At 29.0% G+C, this 12,639-nt stretch overlaps 1 protein-coding gene across 1 annotated transcript; it reads left to right on the forward strand.

Moving 5' to 3' along the window:
• The first annotated feature begins 1,103 nt into the window (after positions 1 to 1,103).
• On the forward strand, positions 1,104 to 4,077 carry LOC112692793. Its single transcript, XM_025567578.1, has 2 exons — positions 1,104 to 1,469; positions 3,740 to 4,077. The coding sequence occupies exons 1-2, from the start codon at positions 1,360 to 1,362 to the stop codon at positions 4,011 to 4,013; spliced, it is 384 nt and encodes a 127-aa protein (XP_025423363.1). The 5' UTR covers positions 1,104 to 1,359; the 3' UTR covers positions 4,014 to 4,077.
• Positions 4,078 to 12,639: the final 8,562 nt, after the last annotated feature.

Here is a 12,639-nt window from a genome sequence, read left to right on the forward strand (position 1 = left end):
TTCCAAGATAAAATAACATAAAATAATTAGTAAAAATAATAAGTAAAGGAAATTATTTTTTATTTTACAGAGTCATTAAAAGAAAACCTTAAAAAAAACTGACGACCTCTTTTAATATATAATAAATGTCAGAAGTGAGTTGATGTAACAAAAATATTCAGCATTAAAACTCCCATCAACCAACATAGTTAACACATAAGAACTTTGATTAATATGAGTATTATTTATGCACTAAATTATCTTCTTGAGTATGGGTAATAGGTAACCTACTAATTGATTTGACTGGCTGATGTTGTTATGAGTTATGACATTACGTCGCGTTGTTTTTCAAACGAAAAGTATTGTTGACAACGTAATAGTATAAAAGTATAAATATACATTGTTTGAATGGCGCGAGATGAACATTTGTGAAAACGCACGGTCAACGTCGGGTGGTTTGCGTTTAGGCGAGTTTTTAAAAATTGCAAAGTGTTTGGGTCATTTATCATAATGCTTTTGCGCGAGTTATTTTAAAATACTGTAATGTGTTTGGGCGACCTTTTTAGTGCCTTGCAATGCGATTCACAATCCATTTCCCCTCTCATTTCGACAGACTTAGGACTGTCCGTGACTTCTATGGACAAGATAAAAATTCGTTTTGCTTGAAATTTTATTTCTATGCGTTTTATACAATCTAAAAATTTGATATCATTTGACATGTGCTATACTCAATATCTTGTGTGATTTATAATACAAAAAAAAAACAATAGTTAATAATAACAAATTTTATACTCGCTCAAACAAATTATAAAGAACTCGTCTGAACACATTTTTTTATTCGGGAAAAAAGGTAATTCGCCCAAACGCATTACGCTCGTCGACGTCACCAGCATACGGTAGGTACTGCGGTACACGTAGGTAAGGCTTCTTATACGGGAATCGTAAACAACAAAATTCACCAAATTTTCATTGTTACACGACATTTTGTGTTCAAACATGTACAATCGATACGATTATTATTATGTTCCAAGGTAACAGGCCTTGGAGGAAAAAGGTCCGCTTTGTGACCTTATCCTTATGCGCGTGTTGCAGTTGCAGTACTTTGAACGACCTTATTATATGGACGTCCGTTTGTTTTGAACAAAAATACTGTCAAACAATACGATGTGAATATATGGTACCGTCAACAACGTAACAGTAGTGCACGCCATTTTGACCGTAGTCGACTGTCGGACGACGTTCGTTTTTTTTCTTCTTCTCTTACCTTATTGTATACCGTACACGTTAAATAACTTAATAAAGATCAACCAACAATTTTCTTTTAACGAATCCCAAATATATATTTCTCTACCATCTGTGATCCGAAATTCTAAGTTTATCATGTTTACGAAAATCATATCGCAGGCGAACTATAAAAACATCTCGATGACACCGATGTCCAAGAAAAAAATGCCGAAGTTTTATAAGACTTCTGTGGCATTGAGAACATGGTAATGTATACTATCTCGTAAGACAATGGTATCGTTTATTGAGTATATTAAAAATAGTAAACCACAAATAAAATCATTGTTTAGAATATGTATATCATATAGTAATATAATTTTAGTCTGGCTATCGGTAGTTTTTACTCATACCGAGAACATTTTGATATTCGTGACGCTTATAGATGATAAAATATATAAATTATTTTTAAAATTTAAAACATATGGATCGATTATATTTTATATATATATATATATATATATATAATTTACTGTTATCTAAGCCTAGCATAGTTTTTGTATTTATGATGAGCATTTTTTGTTATTTTAAATTCAGAAAAAAATGAATAATCTATTGTTTAATATAGCTATTATAAATATATATTATTAACCACAAATCTTAATATATACACCATGCTATAAACAGTAAAAACAAGAGATTATAATAAACTATATATTTCTTCAACTAGTTATCTAGAAACCGTTATAGCTTAGAGTCATTTAATGTTATGTTGACAAAAGTTTAAATTATACTTATTATTGTTTATATGTTACTCTTTAAAATTAAAGTCTTAAAGCATATTAATAATGATATAATGTTTATACCTATAATAACTATAATAACGAATAGATATAAACAATATAGAACTCAAAAGAAATTTTCTTTATGCACTGTATGTTTGAAAACTATAATCCTAATACTTAAAGTACATGATATAGACAACTGTAGGTAATTTATAATAATATAAAATTTAGGTATTTATTTATTTTTTGTTATTATTATTATTATTATTATTATTATTATTATTATAATTATATTATCTTACTATTTATAAATTATTTTACATAAGTGATTATATTAAGTAAACAAAAAAATAATTATAGTCAATGACTGTTTAGAATAATTTGGTTTTATATTTAAAAACATTTTGTTCACATTATCACAAACAAATTATATCTTCATGCAGTGTATTAATTTTGAAATAAAATGTTTCTATAAAATGTAATAATTGATCAAATTTTTCAGAACAACTTCAGCAGCTAGAATAATGTACCAATAAACATATTTTCATTAGAATTATCCTTCTTATTTTTGGATAGAAATCGTGTGGAAGTAACAATAACTATTATTACAATTAATAACACGTTAAACAAAATATCATCATCGTATAAAATAGTTGGATTGTTTCCGATTCTAAGTTTGAGACAACGTCATTAAATATTTTTTTTAACTCGTTCGACGGGTAATGCTCCAAATAATTAATATAATGTTGCCAAAACACAGAGATTATAACAGTAAACGATACGGTAAATTATTTGAAACCCTCCCTCCTCTTACAATAAAACTCAAGAACGTTTATTTTTAAGATTAAAATTATGTAATTCAATTACTGTAGCTGTAGTGAAAACGATTAATAAATAGACCGCAGGCAAATTATTGAAAGCAATATCGTGTTACAGCTAATGTGAAGTGGTAGAAACTAGATAACGAGGCTTATTAATAGTATTTTATAATAATAATTTATAGTTAATATTACAATTGTAGTTAAATGCAATTATTTTTAATTATTGATAATGAATATAAATAAATATAATATACTATATAGTATAGTAGAACAAAATTTCTTAATAATATTGGTTAAAATTTTAATATGAAATTTCAAATTTTTACAATTAGCACAAACTTCAATAAAATATTTTAAAAATTATGAAATATCTATCAAATTATATTATTTCTACTCTATAAAGTCTATCTATACATTATTTATTCTATATAAATTTTATATAGTAATGATAGAATACAAGATAGTTCCGAGTTCGCAATTTGATCTCGGTTAAAGTTTTTTCGTAAATTTTTCTCCGTTTATTCAATAATTCGGAAAACTCTTGAGAAATTAAAATTTTACCTCCTCACAAATACCAACTAGACACCATTTTCTACCAGAAACTTCCCATAATTGTGATGATCGAATTTTCTGGTTGAAATAGTAAACGTTGACACAAAAAAGCATAGATACATCATAGTAAAACCAAATAACCATTCCTTATTTCACTCACAAACTAAAATCAAATTAATTAGTAAGTAATAAAAATAAATGTATGGTTGCATACTAAACATAAATATGTATATGAACTAAAAGACAATTTTTTTAAATATATTATATACATTTGATGTATACATTTTATCAGTTATTTTTATATTGTACTTGTACTGTTATTACTACCCCTGCTGACTACGCTTGTTATTAGTGTTAATTATATGCATTTGATTTTTACAGGGGTCAATCGGGTTTGGCGTTTGGTGTAACAGGTTTTGTGCTGGTATGTTATGTCACCGAATGGCGTACTGTTTTACAGTATGTGCCATATTACAACGGCAAGTACGCTCAAATGGATATTAACGAAACGTTAGATAAAATCCGTGAAACATCAAATGTCATAGAGCGCAAGAAAAACGCAGGGAGAGATTTCCAACAAGAAAGAGATGACGCAATCATAGCGGATAATTTGAATAAGGAAGAAATCATAAACTTAGTAGCTGGTAAATTATAAGTACCAAATTATTTTTGTAGAGTACTTATTCCTTTTTTTTCCCAAGTACAATTAGTATTAAAAAAAACATTGCATCATTATACATATATTAAATTAAAAATAGTAATAAACCTAAATAAAATCATATTTTTAATGTATAAAACCGAAATAAACAAAGTGCATTCACATTATACATACTTGCACATTGTAATACAATTGACCACCAAGTTTAAGAACAAATACATTTTATTACACTTAACGGTTTGTTTTTCATTTAATCTGTAACCTTCATACAATATATATATACATAAATAATAACAATATTAGTATAATAATATTTATTTTTTATAAATTTTAATAATTTATTAATTATATATATTTATTTAATATTAATTTTATTCGTCAAATTATGAAACTAATTCCCCGGGGTAATTAATAACTATTTTATCAATAACTATGTATATTTTTTATAATTTAAAGTTAAAATTGAATGGTATTTCAGATATTAGGAGCCTTTATAGATCATATATCTATAGGTATATAAATGTAACAACAAAATCGAGTAAGATCGACAATATAGGTGTATCAAATATACTACGCTTCTATCTTTTTCCGATGATTAATTTTTGCAGTGTGTAAAAGTATTTTTTAAAAAAAACTTTATAACTAATAAATATAATTCTATAAATTGTGTAAAATAATAATAATCTTAATTTCACGTGTAATAAGTCATTAATATCAGATTACTACAAAATGTTTTTATGTCATACTTATATGCAACTATTGAATAACTATGTAATATATCAAAAAATATGTATATTATTATATTTATCAACCTTCACGAATCCATATCCTTTTAATAATCCGAATAAAATGTATTGAAATTTTTTTGTTGCATCACTATTCACTACTACGACCTAATAAGACTTATTTCATTACGGTTCTAGCTATTAAAAAACAATTTCTCTAATAGGCTTATGTTGATTTTTTCAAATTCAATATATTCGATATGAATACATCTACACAAGTCCAAACAGGACTAAAATTTGAATTTAAATAAGGATCAGCTGATGCTGCACCTAAAATGTTGCACCCAAAACGTCTTCATCAATAAATTTTACTAATATATTTTTAAATAAGTCAAATGTAAATTCGCATATCCGACTCCGTTATGTGTATATAACGCTACAACTATAGATTTATAAAACGTAGACACTTTTCAAATATACATGGAAGTGCATAAATCTCAACGATTATATAGATATGTATAATATTACATATTTTGTACAAAAGTATGAATAAGGTAAGCTTATATTTTTATTTGCTACAAACGTAATTGATAGCTGCTTTCATGTGTATTATTTTTGTTGAACGCTGAAATAAAATAATATATGTACCTACATATAAGCTCTTGTGCAGTTAATTCCAATATTGTCAATAAAGTTTTACAGCGACTGTCAGCTGATTCTAATGTGTTACATGGGATGCATCTTTTTAGCTATGTATAATATGTATTACAAACAACTATCATAGTCATTATATGAGTTGCATATACATGTTGAAAAAATAATTTTATCATGTCGATATTTGAATCATTGACTATCTTCAATTTCCTATAGTGTAATGGAGCCTACTTATATCCTACACATGAACCTATACCAACTACATATATGTAATAAAATAACTGATCAAATGCAAGGTAAATAAATAGCCTTTTTAGTTTTTTTGAGGTTAACGGGAATAGTAGGCAAATGTTTACGGACTCTATTCAAATAATTTTATATATTATAATTTTTAAAAATGTTCGAATGCACCTATACATAATTGATAATTGTTAACTTACCTATGAATTCCGAATAAAATTAAACTATATTTTAATATATTTTAACGGATTTAAATTAAAATACACACAACTCATTTATGAAACAATGCCATAACCATACATCATATAATCAAATGTTAATTCATAATAATTTTTTTGGAACTTGAATTTAACTTTGCATAAATGTTTTATAATACTCATAAGCACGAATAAAAGTAGGCTAAGCGCCCCTTAATTTATTTAAAGCCACCAAAAAACTAATATTTGCGCTACCCGGTGAGCGCCCATGATTATTTTTGGAAGGAGCGAGATAAAATTATCTTTAAGTATTTATAGTATTTATTTTTAAGTATGAACACAAATCTGAAAGTACGCTTGTGCACAATCTTTAAGGCACTTTTTTGATAAAATAAACTATAATATAATATAAATGATTGCACATAGAGTTTTTATTTAGTCGTAATGAGTTGTAACTGTAAAATATTATTCATTAATTACATTTTATATATATGTATATTGATTATTTTTCTTTGATCTTACTGATTTTCCACGGGCTATTACCGGGTATTTGGTAAACGTGGTGAGCAACTATCGGTGTATAAAAATGTATATGTGTGTTTAAATATAATAATAAAGAATAATAATATATTATAGCATTTACTAAACAATAATAATAATAATTGGTAATAATAATGATTGTACAGTTAAGGGCCGTGAAGTTAGCATTACAATGTTAGCAGAACTTACCAAAAATCTCCCAACAATGTTAAAATAGACTTGTTGGAATTTGTTGGACCTCCAATTTTTAACTATCCCGTGATATATTTTGTACTGCGAACTTCACACCTAACTTTACAAAAAATTATGTGTGGTCCAATAAATTCCAATAAGTATCCAACAATATCCAACAAGTCTATTTGAACATTGTTGGGAAGTTTTCGAAGAGACTAATTAAAAATGTAATGCAAAGTGTGAAGTTGGCAGTGCAAAATGCATCATGGGACAGTTAAAAATTGGGGGCCCGACAAGTTTCAACGAATACCCAACAATGTCCAACAAATCTATTTGATTATTGTTGGGAGGTTTTTGAAGAGTTCTGCTAACATTGTAATGCTAACCTCACGGCCCTGATCAGTTACCAATAATATGATAATACCGTTTGGGCGCTGCGGTTCTACGCGTACGGTGGTATCGCCGCAATTGTTGACGGCACAATCGAGATTACGCAACCGAACATACAACGAAAGAACACGTTAGGTATACAACGGCGTAACAATAATAATCAGGCGCGAAGTGTTTAATGTTTATAAAAAAAAATACATGGGGTGAAACCAGTTACAATGAACGGTCATGAATAGAACATTTAAAAAATGTCAAATATGATGCAAATATGCAAAGAAAAAGTGGCTAAATATGCAATTATATGCATTATGTTACACTTTTTAAAATATGTTTTTTTTTTAAAAAAAACCATACTTTTATACCAATTAAAATTCTAAATATTTTATCAAAAACAAAAAAAAATGATAATATCCACTGTTTTATATTTAAAATCATTTAAATCAATCTAAAACTTTTAGGAAACTTAAAATCGATAGTATAAATAAAAAAAAAAAAAAATTGAAAATAAATATTTTAGATAATTTGAAGTTACCTACTCTCAAAATCTAATAGAAAACTTAAAAAAAATACAAATCTTTAAAAATAATATTTTTGAAGTTTAATACCTATCATGTCTATTCGTGCTCTATACGAGGCGATTACAAAATTTACTGTAAATTAAAATAGTTAATTTATTAAAAAGCCATTAAATATACATATTATATGCATTTATGAACAAATATACAATAACCCTCGAAATATGCAATATAAAATGTTGTGTTTAAATTCGGTGTGATATAAATCGTGGACATTTTAAACCTCTATAGACGTGCATACACTTAGTACAAACATGCAAATGCATATAAATTCGGGCTCTAGTCATGAACAATGGAAAAAACAAATGCGCATACGACAGAAGGGATCGCGTAACGCGCGGGCACGGACATGGACCGCGAGCCGCGCGATGGCACGTAGGGAGAGGGAGGAAGTCTTAGAAAAGTTTATATCGTCTGTCCTATGCGCGCTCGTGTGGACCAGTTCGATTGACCGGTAAAGGATGGCGATTTCGAATGCTTACCTTTCGAACTGTTCAGTCACCTTAATCCTTATTTTTTCCTAATACCGAATGTACTTCTGAAGTTCGAACATCGATTTCTCGATTTTATTTCAAAGACTAATTATGTACATACATGTAAAAAATATGAAGCATAGCTAAACATTAAGTCTATTCTGACTCATTGTATTTCTCAAGTATGTTTTTATTCTGAGTGGAAAATGATCTTTTTTTTGTATTGGTCGAAACAGGTAATGTTTAGAATACATTTAAAACATATGTCGATGTTCGGAGTTCGATACCCGCATACGGGTTGTGGTATTTTATTATAATTGTTTTCCAATTATTAGTAGGTTTCATTGTTTGAATATGACGTTCTAACTATGTTTACAATGTAACCCAAATATAACTTTTTGTTATAAACATTATATTGCAGTTGCAGGTATGTTAGAAATTAACAGATTTAAAACGTTTATGATTAGGTTGCAAACATCGGACATTAGCAGTATCAGGGACATCACATTAACGCAAATTCAACATTCAAATTAATGTTGCATATTATATGGAAACATACCTTGTATGTTTATAGTACACATTATTGCACAGGGGGCAGTTTTATTACGTGCTTTCAAATCTCGTAGTCAACACTTCAGGCGTACCACACCATGAGCCCGTCACGGTACGCATAATTTTAGGACGGGACCATTTTCCTCCACTGTCTATTTCCTTCTTCTTCTTCAAAAAAAAAATTAAAATTCCTTTTTGCTTCACAAATAAACATCATACTCCTCCGCTGTCTATTTTCCTCCAAATATATTTTTACACTCCGAAATTGTCGAAAGACTATCAAGCAAACAAAAGATGTAAAGCAATCGACGAGGCGATTGATCCATTAAAAAAAAAAAAAAACAAATAACTATTGAAACTAAATCTAAACTATACGTACATATTACTAAAATATAATGAATGTATATTTTATTTTTACAGGTATGAATTTATTGAAAAATGACATAATTATAAAAAAAAAAAATATAGTTATTACTAGAGTTGGAATTTTAACGTCCTTAACAATCGCAAAAAATGACCTTAAAAAATGCAAAAATTACTTAAAAAACTCAAAAAATGCATTTAAAATAACTTTTTAAAATTTAAAAAAATCACATTAAATGTACATAAATATTTCATTATTAATATTAAATTATTCTTTGTTGTTACACTAAATCACGAGAGCGTGTCTCCTGTTTTTCCCCAATAAGTTTTTGTAGATGTACATATTTTTTCTTGTTCTTCAATTTGTTCTCTTCGTTGTACTCCATTTATATGTTTGTCTCTTGATATATGTTGTATTGTAAAACGTTTATCAACAACAACTTTTACATTGCATACTAACACTAATCCGTCGGTAGAAAAAATCTATAATCTATAATTTTAAATTCATTAACACCAAAAATGATTTAAAAACCCCTAAAATGCCCTAAAAAATAAGAAAAATGACTTTAAAATCAAAAATTGTTAAAAAATGCAAAATTAAATTTCTTATTCTAATTTAAAAATACCTAAAACATATCTGTAACAAAACGAGCATCGTACAGAAAGCTTCAGAAAAAAATGCAAAGTACATCGAAATCCTAGCCCTAGTAATTACTAAATAATTAAATTTATCAATTTTTTATTAATAATTATTGGAATAATGTGCTGTATTTTACATATAATTTTTTTTATTTATAAAAGTATATTTATAAAGTATAATAATAATAAATAATAATTGGTTTTTTTTTTATGAAAATTAAATATATGTACCTTTGTACTCATGTGCGTTTATAAATTATTAGTTCAAGAACAGTGAGTATTCTATTTGAAAATGGATAGAATTCTATGTAATACTTAAGTATTTCCAATTGGTAGAAGGCACTTAAATTTTTAAAAACATCTTTGTGCTATAAAAATCGTTCAAATATACTATTTATAAAATAATCTAACCATGGAATGAAAATGGCACGGTTATATTCTTCTGATGGTATATTTCACCATTTGGTATAATTTTTGATAAATTATTAATTATTACTAACCCTAGGCATAGGGATTCTTATTTCTAAGGCAATAGCAATTTCATTAGCTTCGTTGAAAATAATTTTAAATTAATTTTCAAAATTAGTTCCCATTTTTTAAAGAATAGATATTATACCATATACCTTATTTAAATTCTCCAAAATAAATCACTTAATTGAAGAAAATTACTGATTGGTAAAGTATAATTTAACAGCTTTTGACCTATTGTAGGTTACACAAGAACACATTTTAAAAATGAATCAATAATTTTGTACTCCTTATTGCCATTAATTTAACGTATCAAACACATCATGAAACATTTTCCATAATTGATGCGCTATCAGATAATACAAAACAAATTTCTTCTTTGGTATTCAATCCTGAGATTGGTTTGTAGCAATTCTCCACTCTTCCCTGTTACTTACCTTCCTCTTTGTCTCTTCATAAGAAGTACTCCCTTGGTCCTCTATTATTTGTTGCATATATTCCATTCGTGGTTTTTTCAATTTTTCTTTTCATGCAGCCTTCTATAATTAATCCTAGCAACCCACCATGTCTCAAAACATGTCCAATCCATTAATTTCTCCTTTTCTTGATACTACTCCATAGAGTTCTTCCCTCGGAAATTCTTTCTAATATTTTCTCGTTTGTTATTAGAAACAAATTTATTTTTATTAAAATAAAATTATAGTTTTAATAACTAATTTTTTGAATAATAATTTCATCATACGCTTCAATAATTTGATTTTGTATATTTCAGCTTATATAAGAATTATTTTTTCGACAATTTCACTTAAGTTTCAAAATACTTCTTTCCGTAAAGAATTTTGGTTCCTGAAACCCGTTTTTGTCTGTAATATTGTATACCTACATAGTTTAGAAAAGTAACACCGAGTCGTCATGACAATAATAATCTCTAATCGGTTCCTGGTATGACAAGTATAATTCTAATATTATGCTTCAATTTTGATAACTTATATTTTTTTTTCAATTAATAATAAAATTACCAATATAATAGGGAACCAGCTATTTAGTAGGAGGGTCTATAGACCCCTAACTATAGTTAGTCCCCACTCCATCCTTCAATCGGTGCATCCTTGTGTACTGCGCAGTATATTCTATATGCTAAAATATATTATGAACAATTTTCCATTCCTCAAATTTCAAACACTATTTGCTATCCATGCTTCCATAGCACAATGTGATAACGGTCTATACATATGTGCGATGTGAAATAAAAAGTTGCATATTCTCTATAAGTACATATATATATATATATATATATAGTGCACTATAGTGCTGCAACTATATCTGTTAAACGTACACCTTTATCAAACACAGAAATTTCAATAAACTGTATACATATATGTATGATATTATATAAAAATATTTACACCTATATATATAATATAATATATCAAACATTTGTATTATAAATATGACGTAGATGCTGCAGACGTAATATAGAGGTACGTATTAAAATCGTCGAATGCAGTTAATTAAATGAAATAAAATATAAAATATTACCATTTATATATTTATAATCTACTTTAGGTATACTATAAACTTACACATATAGCTAAACCAAACTTCATGCGCATACGCGTAGCGTACGTACAAAACGAGTAGGTTATTTTAAAATATTATATCTTATTATACCGGGGATATTATTGCAATATTTATGCAGATGTATAATATAATGCATCAAAAATCAGACATTTAATGTACGCAATGGAACATCGCGACGTTTCTAACGTCTAGAAGTCGAAGTTTCGCTAATTATAAGAAATTTTTTGGCCTCAAAATTTCAATACGGGTAAAGGATAAACATTTTTCTGCGTTCGCATTTGTTTTCAACCACGATCGATTCGAGACACCGATGATATCCGCTGCGTATAGGTTACATAGCACATAGCAACCTTAGATACGGGTGCGTGCACAGAATGTATACTCACGATTATGACGTCGTAAAACTGCGCACGTGCACGCAAGTAGCTGCACAATTACACGTGTATAAGTATACGCGACGTAATACGAGGACGGACGTTCTCATATACCGCGGTACGCACGTGCGTGGAAATACCGTGGTATATACCTACGTTGGTAATATGCGCTAAACGTGTCCGGTGCATACCTATACCGCGTGCGTGTTCGGTGGTATACGAAGCCGGTATTAAAAGAAACGCCGGGTATTACGTTGTACTATGTGTATGTATACTTTATATCGTATACGGTATTATATTGTACTGCGTACGGTTACGGTGCGGGTGACGCGCGGACGGCAAACGGAAGTAATGAAGTGAATGGACGACAAGGAAGAACGCGCGACAGAAATATCTTCGAGGCGGTGGGCGATGACACGGACACGGCGAATTCGCGGGCTCGAACGTCGATAAAAGGCGGGGACCGTATGGAGAAGCTGCGGCGGCAGCTTTGTTACCCGGCAATGCGGACGTGCAGCGCTACGCCTCCGCGAACTTGCTGCAGGGAAACCGAACGCCGGCGGGGGGCAGGAAGTCGTCGGCCATCATTGGACAGCCGGCCGATCGATAGGACGTCCCGGCGGCCAACCGCTGCGTTCGGTAGGCGTGTTTCGCGGAACACGGGCGGCAACGCCATCG

This window comes from Sipha flava, unplaced genomic scaffold (genome assembly GCF_003268045.1).
Source record: "Sipha flava isolate LNK unplaced genomic scaffold, YSA_version1 76_pilon_pilon, whole genome shotgun sequence".
Lineage (NCBI taxonomy): Eukaryota > Metazoa > Arthropoda > Insecta > Hemiptera > Aphididae > Sipha > Sipha flava.

Bases quoted from the DNA above. Each gene is read 5' to 3' on its own strand.
- LOC112692793 (XM_025567578.1), top strand. From the start codon at position 1,360: ATGTTTACGAAAATCATATCGCAGGCGAACTATAAAAACATCTCGATG. The intron at 1,470-3,739 runs GTAATGTATACT...TGATTTTTACAG, and splicing joins TCTGTGGCATTGAGAACATG to GGGTCAATCGGGTTTGGCGT.